Source organism: Lampris incognitus, chromosome 5 (genome assembly GCF_029633865.1).
Source record: "Lampris incognitus isolate fLamInc1 chromosome 5, fLamInc1.hap2, whole genome shotgun sequence".
Classification (NCBI taxonomy): Eukaryota; Metazoa; Chordata; class Actinopteri; order Lampriformes; family Lampridae; genus Lampris; species Lampris incognitus.
Genome location: NC_079215.1, coordinates 50,946,909 through 50,966,743, shown reverse-complemented (window position 1 = coordinate 50,966,743; position 19,835 = coordinate 50,946,909). Strand labels below are relative to the sequence as shown.

The window sequence follows — 19,835 nt, the reverse complement described above, 5'->3', positions numbered from 1 at the left end:
CATTTATTTGGGAGTTGAGTTTTGTTCAGTTAACTGTTAATTTGTTTCTTTGCTTTGTACATATTCTTGTTTCATATGTAGCTACACCCTGTAAGTAAATCATTTTTACAGAAACTGTTTTGAGTCTGCCTCCTACATTTCAGCCACTCAGGCCAGGCTTCCCCACATGTGGTGGGATCCAGGCCAGGAGGAGGCAGTGAAGGAAGTGCCAAACAGAGAGAGGAGACTTCAGGCAGCTGATGTGCCTGGGGTTCATGGTGTCCTTGACCAGCATGGGGCAACAGTCAACTGCCCATCTCTCTAGCTCCTCCGCCGAGCTCAAGGCAGAAGACTCTGACAACCAGGCTGTTTGGGAGAGGCCTGATGCCCAACCATTGGGGGGGTCCAGCGGGGAACATTTCAGTCGGGTGAGGTTCCCTAACTGGAGAGGTCCAAGGATTCAGGACGTTACGGACTTCCTATCCCGTGACTCTGAGGAGTAATGTTCTTAAGGGGGTGGGGTGACAAAGTGGGTGAGAATGCACCAGGGCTCATACACTCTTTCCCCTATGACTTTTCCATGACTTCTCCACAAGCTTTAACTGAGTTTCCATGACCAAAAAAATGACTTCATTGTTCACTGAAAATTATTTATTGTAGCACCAAGTAAAATTAGGTCTGCATTTCAAGCATGTGGTGCCTCTCTAAAACAAATCTTCGCAGTGTTTTTCCTTGTATTCACTTTTAACAAAATAGATACATAATACTTATATCTAAAATTAAATAAAACAATTCTCCCAAAAACTAGAGATGGAATATGTGTCACTCAATAGAGTGAAATAAATTGTAAACAGTTTCACAGCAAATATAAACAATAAAACTCACACTAAATAAATCTCTCTTGCAATGCTGTTGAAGATCATCACTTTTGGAATGAACAGAGGATCCTTGGAACTGTTCTTCACGGCCTCAAAAGACTTAACTTTAGGATCCGGTAGATCACCCTTCCGCACCATTTCCACATAGTTGTCACGTGGGGTCAAAGCTTCAAAGCTTGGTCAGACACACCAACATTTTCAAGCCAACGGTGTCTGCAGAACTTGAGCATCACGGTGCTGCATCCAGTGGCGGTGACAAAGTCCTCATGACGAGCACGACAATCACGGAAAAGCCAGAGTAAAGGCTCAAGAGTGTATGCTCAACGTCCCAGCCGGTAGCTTTGGATCCCTCTCTGAAAGCGTTGTGCACGATATGTAAAATGCAAGATCCAATGTTGAGAAGTGATTTATCCACCTGCTTCTGCATCTCTTTCTGTATTAGTTCCGACGCTTTCCAGTTCACATTTGGCCAATCCATAGACAGCTGGATGAGGTTATGAACTCCTGTCTCAGACAGCGCTTTGCTTGTATTTTCGACAATATCAACTGCAGTGGAATGTCCCAAAAATTCTGAGCCAGTGTATTTAGTCTTCACCTGTGCTCCTTCCCACAGCCTCGAATGTAAATCCATTTGTTTAGACTGCAAATAGTGGTTTAGGCTCTCGTCAAATAGCACTACATATGCTGTTTGTTGGGACACTTCTGCCAGCAAGAGCATCTTAAAATACAGAGCAAGCCCAAATGTACAGACCCTTTCTCTCACCGCAGGCAAATCTTGCTGCAATCTGGCCGTCCGGGAACATGGCTGCGAAAAGATGGCTTGTTGTCCTCAGATGACTTTAATTAGTGCAAATTCATGATTGTTAATGCCTAAATAATCTTCACTTTGTTGAAATGTCCAAAGTTGTCCGTTTCTTCATTGTTGAAGCTGCAGTAGCATCGCTGGATGTATTTGATACACCAGCATTCATAAACTCACCAATGGGAATTGCAGTGCTAGCAGTAGCAGCAGCTGTTTCGTGCTTTTTCCCCTTCATGTGGCTAACAAGTGCAGCCTCGCCCATATTCGAAATATCAAATGTTTTACAGCACACCTTACATATAGCACATTTTAGGTCAACTGTCTTTTGCAAGCCACAATTGGTACTTATCCTTATAAAGCTATGTATTATTGAAGCTGCACGTCCCTGGCATGTTGGCACAGCAGGTTTGTCACCTGCTACCATAGCACACCAGAGGGCTAGTGGGCGGGCCTGTCATCACAGACTGAAATAACTTCTCACACGCCACTGAAATACCATGACCGTTATATGCCAATTTATTTTTATTTTTTCTATGCTTGGATTAATTAGTAATTACATTTGATGCAAATTTAGCTATATTTCCATGACTTTTCCAAAACTTTAAAGAAAAATATATATTCCATAACTTTTCCAGGGGCTGGAAATTGCATTTTAGATTTCCATGACTTTTCCAGGTTTTTCATTACTGTACGAACCTTGACACACCATTTATCCCATCATCAAGCTTAAATCATTTCCAGGTGTCAGCTTTCCCTGCCACAGTGGTGCAGCCTAAACTCAGGTGCTGCTGATAACTCCAAGGGAGTATTTAAGCAGTAGCTTTGGAGTTGTTAGCTGACTGTAGGACGTAGATGTGTGCACATGATGTTAATTTCAGTTCAATTGTTGTGAGTTCAGTTTTGTTAATTTATGAGTTGAGTTTTGTTCATCTGATGTTAATTTAAGCTCAATTATTTGGGAGTTGAGTTTTGTTCAGTTGAGTTAACTGTTAATTTGTTTCTTTGCTTTGTACATATTCTTGTTTCACATGTAGCTACACCCTGTAAGGAAATAATTTTTATAGAAACTGTTTTGAGTCTGCCTCCTGCATTTTAGCCACTCAGGCCAGGCTTCCCCACAGTCCTTCATTGTGGACACTGATGCCAGCAATGTCGGGATCAGGGCTGTCCTCTCCTAGACAGGAAGAGATGGGGAACATGCCGTGGCCTACTTCAGTCACGGCCTGGGTCGGGCAGAAAAGAACTACTGCTTCACCCGATGTGAGCTACTTGCAGTGGTCCTAGCAGTACGGCACTCCCAGCTGCATTTCCATGGCAGCCACTTCCCTCATCCGCACTGACCACGCCTTACTTACCTGGCACCTGAACTTTAAGCATCCTGAGGGCCAGATGGCCCGATGGCTGGAGGCCCTTCAAGGGTCTGACTGTGAAATCCAGCATCGGGAAGGGCAACACCATGGCAATGCTGATGAGCTCTCCCAGTGACCCTATGCGGCATTGGAGTGCTGCTACTGCAAGCAGCAAGAAGAGTGGGGCCAGATGACGCCGACGGTGGCGGCTGTCCAGATCGCCAGCAACAAGGACCATGGAGCAACTGAGGTGGCAGCAGGAGGCAGATGTGACCCTTGGCGCTGGTGAGGGGCTGGTTAGAGACGAGGCAGCGCCCCAAGTCGACAGAGGTGTCAGTGCTGGGGCTCCAGGTAAAGACCTACCACTCTCAATGGAGCAACTTTGAGCTCCTCGACGAGATGGCATACCAGAGGTGGCAAGCTCCTGGACGAGGGAACGACCTCCTGCAGCTATTGGTGCCCCATGTGCTCCTTCCCCAAGTTCTCCAGCTGGTCCATGGCTCAGTGGGGGCAGGGCACTACGGGAACACCAAGACCCTCCACCGCCTCAGGGGGGGGTTCTACTGGCCTGATTATCAATGAGTCATGGAGCTACACGTGCACTGCTGTGACTCCTGCACCGCCCAGAAGGGACCAACCCAGCACTCCCACGCCCCACTACAGCAGTACTTGGTGGAGGCCCAATGGAGCGAGTAGGAGTGGACATCTTTGGGCCTTTCCCCATCATAGACTCCAGCAACCGCTATGTCCTCATGGCTATGGACTACTTCACAAAGTGGCCAGAGGCGTATGCATTGCTGGATCTGACCGCCACCACGACAGCAGAGAGGCTGGTGGAGGAGATGTTCGCCCACTTCAGAGTTCCCGCCGAGCTCCACAGTGACCAGGAGCACAACCTCCGAGTCCTAGGTCTTCAGTGAGGTCTGCCGGTGGCTGGGAGTGAACCACACCCTGACCACCCAGTTTGCGATCCTCACCAGCCAACACCAGCGGGACGGGGACGACCACCTGCCCCTGGTCCTGTGGTCCTACCAGACTGCTTTCCAGGAGTCCAGCCAGTGAACGCCTGCTGCCCTCATGTTTGGGCGGGAGCTCCGGGCACCGGTGGACTTAGTGTTCGGGGCCCCGCCCGAAATACCCGGGGCAAAAGAAATGGACTACTTCTGAAGACTGGGGGATCGCCTGCAGGTGGGTCCACAACTATAACCACCGGGCCCAGGCCAACTCCAGAATGTGGCAGAAGAGGACCTATTACCCCTTTCACACTGGCCAAAAGAACCCGCTAACATCTGCCTTTTTACATTGACCAAAGGCGGACATTAGTGGGATTTTTGGCCAGTGTGAAAGGGGTATATGAGACACTGTGCCTTGGGCAGGCCTTCATGCCAAGGGACAAGGTATGGGTGTATTGTCCCGTTCACAAGAAGGGATTTCTCCCAAGCTTTGCAGCCACTCGCAGGGGCCCAGCGAGGTCATGAGCTGACTGTCTGAGGTGGTGTACCAGGGATGCATGGTGGTGCTGAACCAGGACACTCTCTCCATACCGCTCCCTTGCTCCTATTACTATTTACTTACTGACTGATCTTAGGACCGTGACTTGGAATGACATCGCAAATTGTGACCTTGGGGGGGGGGGGGGCATGAGTACCATGTAATTAGTGCCAGATCCTGCTGGAACAGGATCAGAAACCTCTGTTTTGGACCACCTGTGTTCCAGCACTAAATTGCAGAGGTCGGTGTGGTTAGCATGGGCAATTTTTAAATATTTTGTATCTCAGGAAAAAAAAAGAAGCTTATTCTCCTCTTTCGCACCTTCCAAAACACTTAATTCTCTCGACTCTCCATGGGGATGGGTGATGAACTTATTGATAGCTAATGCGGCGCTCATAACAATCACATAACACACGTCTATGAACTAAGTGCTTCTTCAAAAGTCAATGTGAGGCAGGTGAAATTCGATGTACGTATTGTGATGAGCAAAAAGAAATTGTAATTGGTAAGCATTTTTGTGTTTGACTATGTATTATTTTGCTCATAAATGGTTTGGTAGTGCACTCCGGTTAATGGATAATTGCTGTTACATCCACATACAGAATCACAAGCATCTAGACATTTGTGTTGCATGGTTGTAATGAGTTGATTTTGTTTAAAGGCTACAATATAGATTGGCAATAAAAATTGTATAATTTCAATTGGCCCTCGGTGTAGCATAATTACTTAATAATGTTAAAGATATGCCCGCTGGCCATTTGCCATGTATGCTCTGACAACAGTCTAAATTAACATAAACTAAACTCATTAAATAAAAGTGCCACAGATCTAAATGCACAGATGTTCTGTTATTCCTATGAAGATCAGTCTTGGTACATCCACTGATGGTTCATGCCATCAATATATGGGTTCAATTACCCTGCGTTTTCTGTCTCTATTGCAATGTCTATTGCGCTGTCTAATAAGGACATAAATGCCACAAAAAAAAATAACTTCAATGAAGTCTTATGACTTAACTTTTGAAATCATATATCACAAATGAAACCAACGTTTCATAGCTAAAATTTGGATATGCACCCTTAACCAAATCACTCTGCCATCCTACCTAATTCAACCCTAAACAAGATGTGACCTCGAGTGTTCAGGCACATTTCGGTGCAGGGTAGCCACCTCAACATACAAACATACTGCACAAAATATTGGCACTGTCTCTCTTCAATGTTGGAATAACTGATTCTATAGAACTAGGTGAAAGCTTGTTGTCCAATTTCATTATGAAAGGGAGGCACACTGTAGATGGAAGTATAGATGGAAGGTACAAGTTGACAGATCAGCTTAGAGCAGTGGTACTCACTAATTTTCTTAGGAGAGCCACTTATGAGTAAGACCATTCCTCAAAGAGCCACAGAGCTTGCAAAACATTTCGCAAATACAAAGCTACACACATAGGCTATACGTCTACCCATGATCCCATGCTGTTACGTAGCCTACGTTCTTTGACGTATCTTCAGTATGCTGCCATCTGCTGGATAATTCATTTCAATGTGCTAAAACAGGACACAAACGGAACCTATAGAATTAAGTTATAGCTATGTTCTTATTGTTATCAGTGGATCTATATGAGGCGCAAAACAAAGTCTCACGAGCTGCATGCGGCTCGCAAGCCGCGTAAAGAGTAACACTGGCTTAGAGACATTTATGGACAATGCGAAAGAGGCACAGTCCTAATATTAAGACGGTGGTCCTAATATATGCCAACATTCAGTGGATACTCTACCTTTCACAGGAGCACAAGCCCCAAGTGTCATGGACATTTCCCTTTGGATTAGGACCACAAATAAGTCACAATCGTAATAAGAGTATTAGCTCCTAATTTATGAGCCGTTGACCCATACTGATTTACATATAAATAGATGCAGTAAAGTTCAATGCCCTCGGATGGCAAGAGGCGGGGCTCTTTCACATACATAAACACTCACAGGGTTTGTTGACTATGAAGACAGTAGCCTGGGCATGTACCAAAACAACTATTCCCCACTAACCAAGACTTGGGCTCTCCAAAGTGGAGGTAGTTGATGCTGTACAGGTCCATGTCCTCTGTGTGCCAAGAAAAGGAGGTCTTCCACATGCCAAAGTACAGATAAGGTGTGTTGACCCCCTGGATGGACACCCCACAGTCCTCCTCAATAACATCCAAGATAGAGTTCAGGTGGCCAATGTTCCACTCCTCTACATCCTATGAGAAACAACAGTAGTTAGAAATGTTGCATTTTATATGTGTTTTACAGGCAAACATCCCAGCTGAAACAGAATCTGTGTTACTCCAGTAATGTAGAACAGGCTAGTCAGCATGCTTGCAACACAGGAAATCAGGATGAGGTGGGATAGTGAGGATATGAGTTGATGGGAGTCAGGAGGAGAAATTAATGAAAGATGAACAGGAAGGATCAGAAACAGTAAGACTGGAAAACATTCAAAAGGAAGGGGGGAAAATAGCAGGAAAGGCAGGGAGGACAAAACACATTTACTTCATCATAGAGGCTCCCGCTGACATCAGCTCCATATATGGGTGAGACAAAGGTGAGATTCTTCCAGTATTTCCTTTCAAGGTCTTCATAGTTCAGGTATCGAGGTGTACAGTAGCTATTGGAGGACAAAAAAAAAAAAAAAAAGTTTACCATAACAAACTGATTAGAATGAAATGGAGAGCTCTTACCCTGTACCATGAGAACATAGCTAGGTGATTAATTTAAGCTATATTCTAAATACAGAGCCAATATTGTCCTTGCACCTATGTCAACAATTTATCCATCTCAAAATCTGATCACATGCACAATTATGTGCAGGCCTATAATCTTGGCAATGGCAATTCATGCATGGACACTAGCCATAGCCATATTTTACTGAAAACAAATGTGAAATGACCATGGCATTTCCTTGGCTTTCCCAACTGTCCAACTTCCTTCAATATTTGGGGTTTTCCAGAAAACATATTCATGGAGCTGTATATTTTTGTTAGGACAGCAACTAAAGCCTTAACACCTTCAATCCCTACAAAATGTTGAGCTGCATGCTTAAAGCCTCAGGCAGGGATAGGCAATATGATCCAGAAAGGGCCGATGTGGGTGCAAGTCTTTGTTCCAACCAAGCAGTTACACAACTAAGTCTACAAATCAAGGTCCTTAGCAAAAACTATTGGTTGACTAATAGAATCAGGTGTGTAACTGCTTGATTGGAACAAAGACCTGCACCCACACCGGCCCTTACTGGATCATGTTGCCCATCCCTGCCTAAGAGGAAGGTAACTCATACCCCAAATCTATAAAACTTCTGTACTTCATTTTAAGGATGCTCTAGAAACAAGCAGGATCTGGGGTGGAAAAATAATGCCAGCAAAATCCTGTTAATTATTACAGTGGTTAGAGAGTACGCCTATCAGCCACTAAAGTAAGTAACCAACTGTCATTTAGAAGTTCTTTCTAAATCTAAAATATAATTTGCTGATAAATAACACAGATAGCTCATAAATATGAAATACACCAAACACAGTGACAAAACAAAGTTAGTGCACTGCTCTCACACCACAGCTTTAACCAGTTCCTCCCGATACTGACTTGTCACTGTTGGCAAGTCGTCTGAACTCCTGCACACTAAGGGGCTTCTTCTGGATGTTATATTGAGTGAAGAGTCCTGACTGGCCAGCCACCATTTGTTGAATAGGAGCATGGATCATCAGATCATCTATGTCATCATAGGTACGACGAGGCTTCCAGCCCTTAGGAGGAATCACCTGGGCATTAAAGGGTAGAAGAATGGCGTTAAGTAAAAGGAAACTGCTCCAAAGCTTGGTGTAGAATGTCACTTTCAATACTGATGATTTTCTAAGTATACAAAAAGCTTTACTGAAATGCACATGAATACTCGTGCATTTATATGCAAAAACACAGACACAAGCACACATATGCAGACAAACACACACTGGCAAATTCTACATCCTGGCATACCTTAGCCAGGCCTGCACGATGTGCACCCTGAGACTCCATATAAACCAGGTACTGGTTGAAGTCCCTGAATTCCTCCATGGTGGGCCTGAAGGTCATAATCTTGCAGGTTGGGTTCGCAGGGGTGTGCACCTCTGCTCCCGCCATCCTGCCGCCTCACCAGATAAAGACTGCGGATAGGAAAATATAATGGAAATAAAAGACTAAGAAAAAGTTGTATACATTTATATTACATAATAAGTTAATGAAATCATTTATTATTGTCCTGTAGAAGCGACAACCCATTGACTGCACTGCCAGCTGCTACTATATGATCTTACAGAACTTGTAGAGATAATCTAGAGCAGTGGTTCTCAACTCTAGTCCTCAAGACACAGCTGTACTGCTGGTTTTCTGCTCTTCTCTCCAGGTGTTCCAGCCATCTTGTCTAATTTTTTACATCTGGTTCAGGGTGAATATAATGAAAATACCTGGCAGCATTGATGTGCAGTGATAATTTAATCAAAATAAGCATACAACAACTTAATAACAACATATCAAAATCTCACTCAAGATACAAGTATGCTGTTATAAAGTTTTTTTTTGTTTTTTTGATCAAGGTCTTTTTATTTTTATTTTAACATTATATCACCAGTCCAAACAAGTCCAACAGAACAGAAAAAAACTTAACCAATTCCCCCACCCCCCAAATACCAGACATGCACATATAAACATTTTGTATAGCCACACATCCATAAAACGAAAACAAATAACGCAAGTAAAATGAAATTATATTAAAAACAAAGGAAAAGAAGGGTTACATTGTCATTGTGTCATCTTCCATATCCTCAACAAAGTTTAAAAAAGGCTGCCAAATAGTATGAAATTTCCTAGTGGACCCTCTGACAATACACCTAATCTTCTCCAATTTAAGATGGTACATGACTTCCCTGATCCAGTGACTATACGTGGGTGGCATTGGGTCTTTCTGTTTAAACAGTATCAGTCTCCTGGCCAAAAGAGAGCAGAAGGCCAACATGCTGATTTCTCATCTACTAAGACGGGTGTCCACTTGGGCCACACCAAATAGTGCAATGAATGGAGATGGCGCTATTGCTTTTCCAAATATCTTAGAGAAGGTATCAAATATGGTTTGCCAGAACATGTAAAGCTTTGAACATGTCCAAAACCTGTGCAGCATAGTGGCTGGAGCCTGCTTCCATCAATCACATGTGGGATCTATGTCGGCTTTGCTCTTAGAAAGTCTGACTTTAGACCAGGGCAGACGGTGTACAATTTTGAATTGGATAATAGCATGCCTAAGACACATGGAAGAAGAGATAATTCCCTGTTATAATGTACTTTTAATGATATTTTTGTGTCCTTGTCCTTTTTAAGTCCTTAAACGTCTAAGAGTGAAACGCCGTATAGCGCACAAGCTCACCTACTTTTTCAATCGGAAGGGTAGGCTCTGCTTTTTTCAGGATTGCCTTCAACGTTGGGAATTTCAGAGTATGTGCATGCGTATTGCGTACCTTATGGCGAAATAAATTGACAAGTGTAACCCCTTTTTACCTATACGTGTGTATATATATATACACACAATTTTTTTAACCGATTTATCTTTTTACCTATATACTTTATAATGCACACAGGAGTCACACTCATATATTAAACAAAACAGGATCCTAGGTTCACCCCTGTGATGGCCTGGCGACCTGTTCAGGGTGTTTCCCTGCCTGCCGCCCAGTGACTGCTGGGATAGGCTCCAGCATCCCCGTGACCCTGACAGCAGGACAAGCGGTTTGGGTAATGGATGGATGGATGGATCCTAGGTTCTCAGCGGACGATGGTGAGATGCATAGCTCTCAAGTTTGCAGAATTCCAATGCGTTAGATTTGTTGACGGATGGATGGACGGACAGACAGGGCGGTCAAAAACGAAGAATACAATTATTTACTTATTTATTTTGTAAACAAAAAAAGAATACAATTATTATTATGTATTTATCTATTTTTATTTCTTATCAACATATACTACACAAACATTTAGACAATAAAAACAGTCCGTACATTCAGAGAAAACTGCATCATAGACAGCATGCACACAGTACAACCACAACGCGCAGTACCAGCATATGACCGCAAGGTTTCCTTTGTGCTGCACAACATACAATGGCCAAGTAAATAAGATATAGCAGCTGAGTAATAAAGCGGAGTTACTTACATGAACTATAACAAAGAGGGCTGTGTGGACACTGAAATGGATGCTGTTGCTGTGGTCGAGCTTTTGGCGTTATTATATTCCTAGGTCACCTTCTTAGCCTTTTTTTTAGAAGTTCTCGATCAGGTGCGAATCTAAAGTAGGAGTCCTTGTTGTTGACCTTGACCGTAATCACTGAGCTGAGTATTCTGTCCATGTCAAGGCTGGCTCTGAAGTCAGTTTTGTTTTTACGGACTAGACTGAAAAGTCTCTCCTCGTCCGCATTGCTGTGAGGAATCACAAGCAACAAGCGTGCTGGTTGCGATAGGCGACCGAATCGATTATAGTGGATCCTGGCACCTTTACTTGCGATAGAAAAGCCCATACCACATCCATCCGATGATACACTGCAGTGGTGCTACCATCTTTAGCCTCCAGCTCGATCTCTGCTTCATTCCACACATGCTGTGGAATTTCCTCTTTTCACAAACTTTGATAGTCCATAAATTCCTCCCACAACGTGTCAATGGTGCTGTCACCCCGCTGTAGCTGCATCTTGAATTTGTGTGCGATGAACTACACACTCTCCAAACCATGTAAGGCCCGGTGATCAAAGTCAATGAACTGAGCATGGGACAACAGCTCATTGCCTAGTGGAACGTTTGTCTTGAGATATTCCACAGTTGCCACGTAGAAAGAGATCACGGCACTGTAGAACTTACTGACATCTGTGTCACTGACGTCACTATTTTCAATCAGATTTCGCAGCTTGCACTGAATTGTAAAGCCAATGAATATCTGCTTGTTTGGCTTGACCTTACTGCAGTCCATGTGCATTCCATAGCTATGTTTCTGTAATTCTACAGGATCAATAAATTTTTGCATCCATTTTTTTGAGCATATTTTCCATCTGACTATGCATGACATGAATGCAGGGGTCCCCACGTTGAAAAAAACAAGATCAATTCTGTGAATGACGGCAATACAGCCTGGTAAAAGAATAGATACACTTCAGACATTTGATTTTGGAAATTGTTACATAGTCTCTTGAATCGTGGGTTTTGCACTAGGCCATTCATAGAGGCAAAGTAACTTTTCAGGGCAGGAAACTGCTTCAGGACCCTTTCAATCACAGTTTGCAAACTCAGCCAGCAAGTTGAGACGTGTTTGAGAACGGCTCTGTAGCCAACATCACAAAATTCGCAGTAGATAGCTAACTCATTCCTCCTCTTACTTGACCTTTCAAAGTAATAGAACAGATCAATAGCTAAATCTTCAACATCAAACTCTATGGACTTAATAAACCCACTACCCCCTTTCTTTGCTGCATTATGAATGATATGACAAGGGCATCCTACTACATAGATGGCTGGATTTTCCCGCAGAAGCCTGGTTTTCACTGAATTTCGGCCCCGCATGTTGACTGGTGCATTGTCCGTTACAAAAGAAATGCAATTATTCCAGGGGATGCCATGTTCTGTCAATACATTGTTGACTTTGGAGTAAAGTGTCTCAGCATCTCCAGCATTTGTAGAGCACATGTTCAAAAACTCGTGCGAGACTCGAGTGTGACTCTTTATGTCAAAGAGCCGTACAGTCACTGGGTTCCTTTTTTTTTTAGACCAGAGTCGTTGTTCCCATCCATGCCCATTGAATATGGACCTTCTTTCACTGATGCAATAGTAGGTGCAAGGAAATGTGGTACTAGTGCATCATTAATTAGAAAGCATGTCTTTGTCGCAGCGGAGGCATAACCTTTAGCGATTTCACTGTCTGGAAAGGCAGCTTTGACTACAGGCCCATGGGGTCTGCTGTGGCGATTGGTAAATTGTGTTCCACGAGAAAATTAGAAAATAAAACTTCAGCCTTGGTACTCTTCTCTTGCAATGGTGAAGGGTTAGGTAAAAAGAACGTTTGCAACGAAGCCATACCCACCATGGCCTGTTTCTTCTCTCTGTGCTACTCGCCATTGATGACGTTCAACATCTGTCCATCCTCGGTGAGCACAGCTTAGAGATCTTTTGCAAATGTCACAGAAAAGATTGTAGCCGTCCAGTTGTCTCGATGAATGCATCCATATTTAGGAGATGACTTTATCCATTCACTGTTGAATTTGGTTTTCTATGTGTGCGCACCGCTTAACTTTCATTTCGACATTTTTGCTAGCTGTCGCAAACGTCAAGTGGCACAAGCTGTAAGCCCGCCGTTAAGGAGCCAGATCGAGGGATGCGTCTGATTGGCTAAGGTATCCAAAGGAGTTGAATCAAGTGCAACTGGGCTTGGTATATATCCGTGAAGACGTTTCGCCTCTCACCCAAGAGGCTTCCTCAGTTGCTTGGTCTAGTCAGAAAGGTACGAACTGAGGAAGCCTCTTGAATGAGAGGCGAAACGTCTTCACGGATATATACCAAGTCCAGTTGCACTTGATTCAACTCCTTTGGATAACCATGACCTGGATGAATGAGAACATTCACAGACATTGGCTAAAGTAACGCTCAATCAATTAGATGTAATAATGGTCAACCAATTAGATTTTACCTCGTTCATGTATTTCTGACACTAACAAATCAAATCAAACCAAGTAATAAACTAAAGAATAGGCTATGCTGTTAACATGTTTATAGAGCTTTTTCCCTTGTTAGGTGTGCAGCGAGTTTTGTATGAAATGCATGAGATTTCGCGGGACATGTGAGATTTCGGAACCTATGCATTAGACCGTGAGATGGGGTCTCAATGCATGAGACTTGAGAGCAATGCACAAATTTTTTTTTCTCTCCTCACAAAATTAGGAGATCCCTCTAAAGGGAAACAGAGCTAGCTCACAGCGGATAGCAATCTTGTCAGTGGTCCAGCAGTTGTTAACTTGTAGCGTCAGATAGCCAGTTAGCTAACACCAGTAGCTAGCTAGCTAACGTTACTCAAATAAACACTGCTAAACTTAATATCACGAAACAAGAAAATGCACGAGTAAGGATGATCCGAATGACCAATGCTGTTTTACACTTGTGGGCCTATGTACACGAATATACTTTACATTTGGCTTCCACAAAACCAGCGGTGACACAGCAGCACAGAATGTAACCTCTCTCCTCAGAGTGCAAACTCGGACTCACTCGATTTCTTCGCAATTCCGCGGCTAGTGGGATTGGCTCATTACAAAATTCCACCTCAACAGCGGGAATCTTTACAACACAAAGCATCCTGGTAAATGTAGTAACAGCAGAAACAAAATACAGGATATACAGTAGAAAAATATATATATACATATATAGTATGCATTAACCATATTTTACAGGTCCTTACACAAGGAAAGGCACTGCTTATGGCGGGAGTGTGAGCCAATCAGAGACATCAAGGTCATGTCATGCCACGTCATGTCGCGTCATGTCACGGAGATTCGTATAGAAAGACAGGTGAATGGACTTGAGGGTCGACATCTTCAAGTGAAGATAAACCATTGATTTTGCGCTTTTATGCTCGTGGCAGGGTTCAATTAATTTGTAAATGTGTTTTCCATGTAGTCTGGCTGTGTTGGAAAAGTTAACGTATAAATACGATTTTTAATTTGATTGTATTCTCTAAATTTAGATTCTTTTAACAGAATGCTGTCCTGCACCAGACAACCATCTCTGAAAGGCCTTCCTTTTCAGCTGCACACAATCGTTATTTCTCATCCTTGTTATTAATAGCTGTTTATACAGTTATTTTGTAGATGTTTTAAGTCACTGGCGTAAATATAGGTGGTGCAGCCGGTGCAGTGGTACCAGGGCCCGTCGCTAGGGGGGCACGTCAATATTTCTGCATGCATTGTCCTAGTCCAATGTTACGTGTCTGTTTTGAGCATATGATGATAGCTTAGCGCGCGCAATATCATTTACCTATCTAGCCTACCTAAGTAAACGTTAGAAAAATAAAATCAAGCAAGCAAGCAAGCATGAGTTACACACATAAAAGTGGATGTAAAAAGAGGGAGAAGATCAAAGAAAAAAGGAAAGAACAGCAAAACTCCAGAAATTGGATGGATTTTTCTTAAAGAGCAGTATAATTGATGGCGATGGGCGAGAAGAAAATTCGGCACAGACTGGAGTGTTACCGCCGATGGCGGAGAAACCTCTGAGGTAGGGTAGCAAGCTTACTCTAGTTACAATAACTAATCTGTGTAAACTTTGTCTGTTACTTTGATATTTCTATTTTATTTGTTATATTTTATGCTGTGAAGCACTTTGTGATTGTATATCTGTGAAAGGTGCTATACAAATAAATTACTAAAATTACTCAGTAAACCCACCTATGGTGGTGGTGGTGTGTGTGTGTGTGTGAGCGAGTGAGAGAGAGACGGGGGGGGGGGGTCTACGAGGGTTGCTTGCACCAGGGCCCATAATAAATATGTTACGCCAGTGTTTTAAGTCCATTTTTGTTGTTCATTTTTACAAATCCATACAACGTTTACATTGTCTGTGAATGTTCTCATTCATCCAGGTCATGGTTATCCAAAGGAATTGAATTGAGTGCAACTGGACTTGGTATATATCCGTGAAGACGTTTCGCCTCTCATCCAAGAGGCTTCATCATTTCGTGCCTTTCTGACTAGACCAAGCTAGTCTGACTGGCTGATGATGAAACTCAGATATTTATCCTCTTTGGAGTCGTTATCAGAGCTAATGATGTCCATGGCTCTTTGTGTTCCGATGTGTAGCAACGCCTGTCGTTATCAGCATATCAATACCTCCGATAACAACGGGCGTTGCTACACAGTACGGGCGTTGCTATCCCACAGTACCCCCCACAGAGTGCCCTGAGGTACACGGCCGTAAGCCTTCTTTCCTGCACCCTAGAGTAGACTTTCCCAGGGAGGCTGAGTAGTATGATGCCCCGATAATTGGAGCACACCCTCTTGTCCCTTTTTTTAAATATGGGAACCACTACCCCAGTCTGCCACTCCACAGATACTGTCCCTGACCTCCACACAACACTGAAGAAGCATGTCAGCCAAGACAGCCCAACAATGTCCACTGCCTTCAACATCTGTGCGAATCTCATCCACACCTGGCACCTTGCCACCAAGGAGCTTCTTAACTACCTCAGAGACCTCTGCCAGGGATATGGGTGAGGCTTCCCCCCAAGTCTTCAGACTCTACCTCCTCCACCGAGGATGTGTTAGCCGGGTTCAGGAGCTCCTCAAAGTGTTCTTTCCACCGCCCGACAACTTCCCCAGTCCGGGTCAGCAGTTCCCCTCCCCGGCTGAACACAGCCTGAGTCAAGCCCTGCTTCCCCTTCCTGAGCCGTTGGATGGTTTGCCAGAACTTCCTTGAGGCCAACCGAAAGTCCTCCTCCATAGCCTCGCCAATCCCACACCCAAGTTTTTGCTTCCGCGACCGCCGAAGCGGCAGCCCTTCTGGCCTCCTGGTACCTGTCTGCTGCTTCAGGAGACCCCCTGGGCCAACCAAGCCCAAAAGGCCTCCTTCTTCAGCCTGACGGCTTCCCGCACTGCGGGTGTCCACCAGCAAGTTCTTAGGTTGCCACCTTGACAGGCACCGATGATCTTATGATCACAGCTCCTACCTGCCACATCTGCAATAGAGGCTTTGAACATGGCCCACTCAGACTCCCATGTCCCAAGCCTCACTCGGGATACATGAGAACTTCTTCCAGAGGTGGGAGTTGAAGACCTCACGGAAAGGAGCCTCCGCCAGACACTCCCAGTTCACCCTCACTACACGTTTGGGTTTGCCAGGTCTGTCCGGCCGCCTTCCCCACCATCTGATCCAACTCACCACCAGGTGGTGATCAGTTGACAGCTCTGCTCCTCTCTTCACCCGAGTGTCCAAAACATACGGCCACAGATCTGATGATAAGACCACAAAGTCTACCATCGATCTTTGACCTAAGGTGTTCTGGTACCAACTATATTTATGAACTACCTTATGTTCGAACATGGTGTTTCTTATGGCCAATCTATGACTCACACAGAAGTCCAATAACAAGGCACCACTCAGGTTCCGATCGGGGAGGGCGTTCCTCCCAATCACGCCCCTCCAGGTTTCTCCATCATTGCCCATGGGAGTACTGAAGTCCCCCAGCAGAACTATAGAGTCCCCAGGTGGAACCCTATCCAGGACACCATCTCCACAAATTTGATACCAGATCCCATGCTATGTGTGGAGGTGAGCCCAACTATATCTAGTTGGTACCACTTCACCTCCCGCAACAGCTCAGGCTCCTTCCCTGCCAGAGAGGTGACATTCCACGTCCCAAGGACCAGTCTGTGATGCTGGAAGTCAGAACGCCCCAGTCCCTACCTTTGCCTGCTACCAGACATACCCCACCCTACCTCAGTGCTCATCCCTGCGGGTGGTGGCTCCATGGGGTGGTGGCTCCATGTTGCTTTTTCGAGCTGAGCCCGACACCAGACGCTTGCCAGCAGGCTCCCTTCCCAGGTCTGGCTCCAGGAGGAGGCCCCAATTTCCCTTTTTCAGGAGAGGTCCTGTAGTTCTGCTGTCATAATTTCACTGGGTTTCTTGGTAATCACTCTTAGTCTGGCCCCTCCCCTGGGACCAATTTGCCTTGGGAGACCCTATCAACAGCTATTGCCCCCAACAATACAGCTCCCAGGATCACTGGGACACCAAACCCCTCCACCGCGTTAAGGTGGCGATTCCCCTCCCAAAATATGAGATTTTGAGGTCAATATTAAAATAAGTTACATATTTTTACAAATTTTTATAATTTGCCATGTAATGGCCTAGTGGCCTGTCCAGGGTGTCTCCCTGCTTGCTGCCCAATGACTGCTGGGATAGGCTCCAGCATCCCCGCGACCCTGACAGCAGGATAAGCAGTTTGGATAATGGATGGACGGATGGATGGACATACCACAAATATTGTTTATTTGTGTTGTTTGTGTTCTTCTTTTCAGGTAATATTTCAACAATATTTACAAATAGTATCTCATAACTGTTGTTTGTAGTGACCGCAATGAAATCCACAATGGTTTGGGAGCTCTAAGGAAAGGCAATGGTGTTACTTAGTCATTTCACAGCCTTCAAAAAACCATGTCAAAAAAAAAAGTACTTCATATATACTTTGACAATATTCTTGTTTAGGTTTTAATTTGTAATGTAGTTCAGCCAGGGGGGGCACAATATTCTAGAATTCTGTGGCAGTTGGGAGAATGAAGAAGGATCAGATTATAAAACATTAGAGAGCACAAAAGGATGTGATTTGGATTTGTGAATGCCCACTGCCTATCCAGCCACTGACCTCATCGCACGTCACTGCCTGGCAGAGAAGAAAAGTTAGGAACCACTGACCCAGAGGTGTCTGATAAGAACTATTTGTTGTGTGCTGTTCACAAGTTTACCACTAGATGGCGATCGAGATGCGTCAAATTGTAGAGCCAATTCCTTGATCCTTGTTGATGCTGACAACCCCTCGTTGATTTGTTATCCCCGTCCTATCCCACTCCCAACTCCAGGTCTATTTCGCACTGGGACAAAGGATTTTATTGCTTCGACTGATGTGATTGTGATTTTAAACCATGTATTTCCTCAAACTGATTTTTTCATAATAAAACATAAGATCCGATTATGTAACAGCCCATAGCAAGGACGGAGACAAATACATTTTTATAAATATTACTTTCCAAAATAATTGGAGGACAAATCCTTACTCTTTTAACACAATAATAAAATTGTGATTTCGAAAACATGCTGCTCAGGCTAACTACGACTACGGCCTCTTTTGTCTTTTAAAAACACACACAAAAAAATCCCCCGACAATTAAGGCCTGTAATTTTAAGACTTAAATTAACTTTGCCTTTAAATTGTGTAGGTGTCTCTTAATCGATCTTTGTTCTTTTCCCAGCTAGCTAACGCTCGAGCTAGCCAGCTAGCCTACGTTTTGTTGTCATGCCAAGCAATGGCTGAACAAATAGCGCCGCTTTCTTGTTTAGCTGGCTAGATACACTGCCTAGATGGCAGAATCTTTTGCAAGGGCATTCCTCAAAATAAACTTCATATAAGTTGACTTGACTTGGCAAGACCTGACTCGGCCACATTAATTAGAAAGGCAACTTGGCTAACATATAAGGAGACGAGTTAGTGTAAGCTAGCTGCTACACTTGCTAACTTCTAATGCAAGAGTGTTAGTGGGGGATTTAAATATCCCTTGCAAGGTGGCTGCAGATGCTAGGCCCGCAGCTAGCTTGCTATCTGTTTTCGCACAATGCGCACATAATTCAATGCCGTGTTCCAGATCATATATTCAATACACCTCTGGACTGTGCAGGCTTTGGAGCATATCGACGAACAATGACCGGGCATACAAAGCGAGGTGTCCTCACAACATCAGAGCCTGCCAACTCCGGACTAGCCGGTAGAGCTAAGCTAGCTAGTTGAATAGCTTGGCAAATTAAGCCCAGTTAAAGCAACGGAGTCGGGCAAACTGTACAACCTGCGACTACTGCGACAGAAAAACACCCCGAAACGGCGTCATATCTGCTCGCCCCTGCTCCGACACGCTGAGCGTTACCTTTTGTTTGAGAAACGCGACGTCCTACTGTTGCTTATCTTTTGCCTTCTCCGTCCAGCTGTTTGACATAACAGCTGGTGGTGGTGGATTGTTGAAAACGGCCGCGTCCCACACCGCCTGTGTCGAAACCTGTGCATCGATAGGGTACGTTACGTCATCCTCTTTAATAGGCGTATATATCAAGTGATGGGTTCGACGGCCATGGCTCAAGCCCATCCCCACACGGTGAGATGTGATAATCCCGTGCGAGGGCAGCGGATTCGGACGCGGCCGGGTTTCCTCGCACCTGCGCTGTGGGATGTGTATATTTAACGCGTGCACGACGGTTTTTTTTTGTTTGTTTTTTTAATCCACACAGCGATTTTGCCAAAGTGTTGCGTTAAATGATCCATACGGGCTTTGAATAACAAAAATCATGTTGGTAAAAAATTTTTTTTTTTGCCGGTGATTTTGCGTATTTATCGGCGTCGTAATTCGGTGACACTTATGCACCATGCTGCGCGTGTTTCGTTCATATAATATAGACGCAGATACAAGCGTTTGCTTGCGTTACCCTCCGCTTGTTACATGAGCAGAGGCGTGGCACCCGGTGTACGGTGGCACTCTTTAAAAACAGGGAGGGACAGC

At 44.4% G+C, this 19,835-nt stretch overlaps 1 protein-coding gene across 1 annotated transcript in view; it reads right to left on the bottom strand.

Moving 5' to 3' along the window:
* Positions 1-19,308, bottom strand: part of kdm4c (lysine (K)-specific demethylase 4C) — a 59,924-nt gene extending 40,616 nt beyond the window's left edge. The window contains exons 1-5 of the mRNA XM_056279625.1: positions 19,209-19,308; positions 8,504-8,670; positions 8,114-8,289; positions 7,028-7,142; positions 6,542-6,735 (exon numbers count right to left, since the gene is read on the bottom strand). Coding sequence (XP_056135600.1) covers positions 6,542-6,735; positions 7,028-7,142; positions 8,114-8,289; positions 8,504-8,647 — 629 coding nt within the window. The 5' untranslated portion in view covers positions 8,648-8,670; positions 19,209-19,308. The remainder of the gene's footprint in view (positions 1-6,541; positions 6,736-7,027; positions 7,143-8,113; positions 8,290-8,503; positions 8,671-19,208) is intronic.
* Between the last annotated feature and the right edge of the window lie 527 nt (positions 19,309-19,835).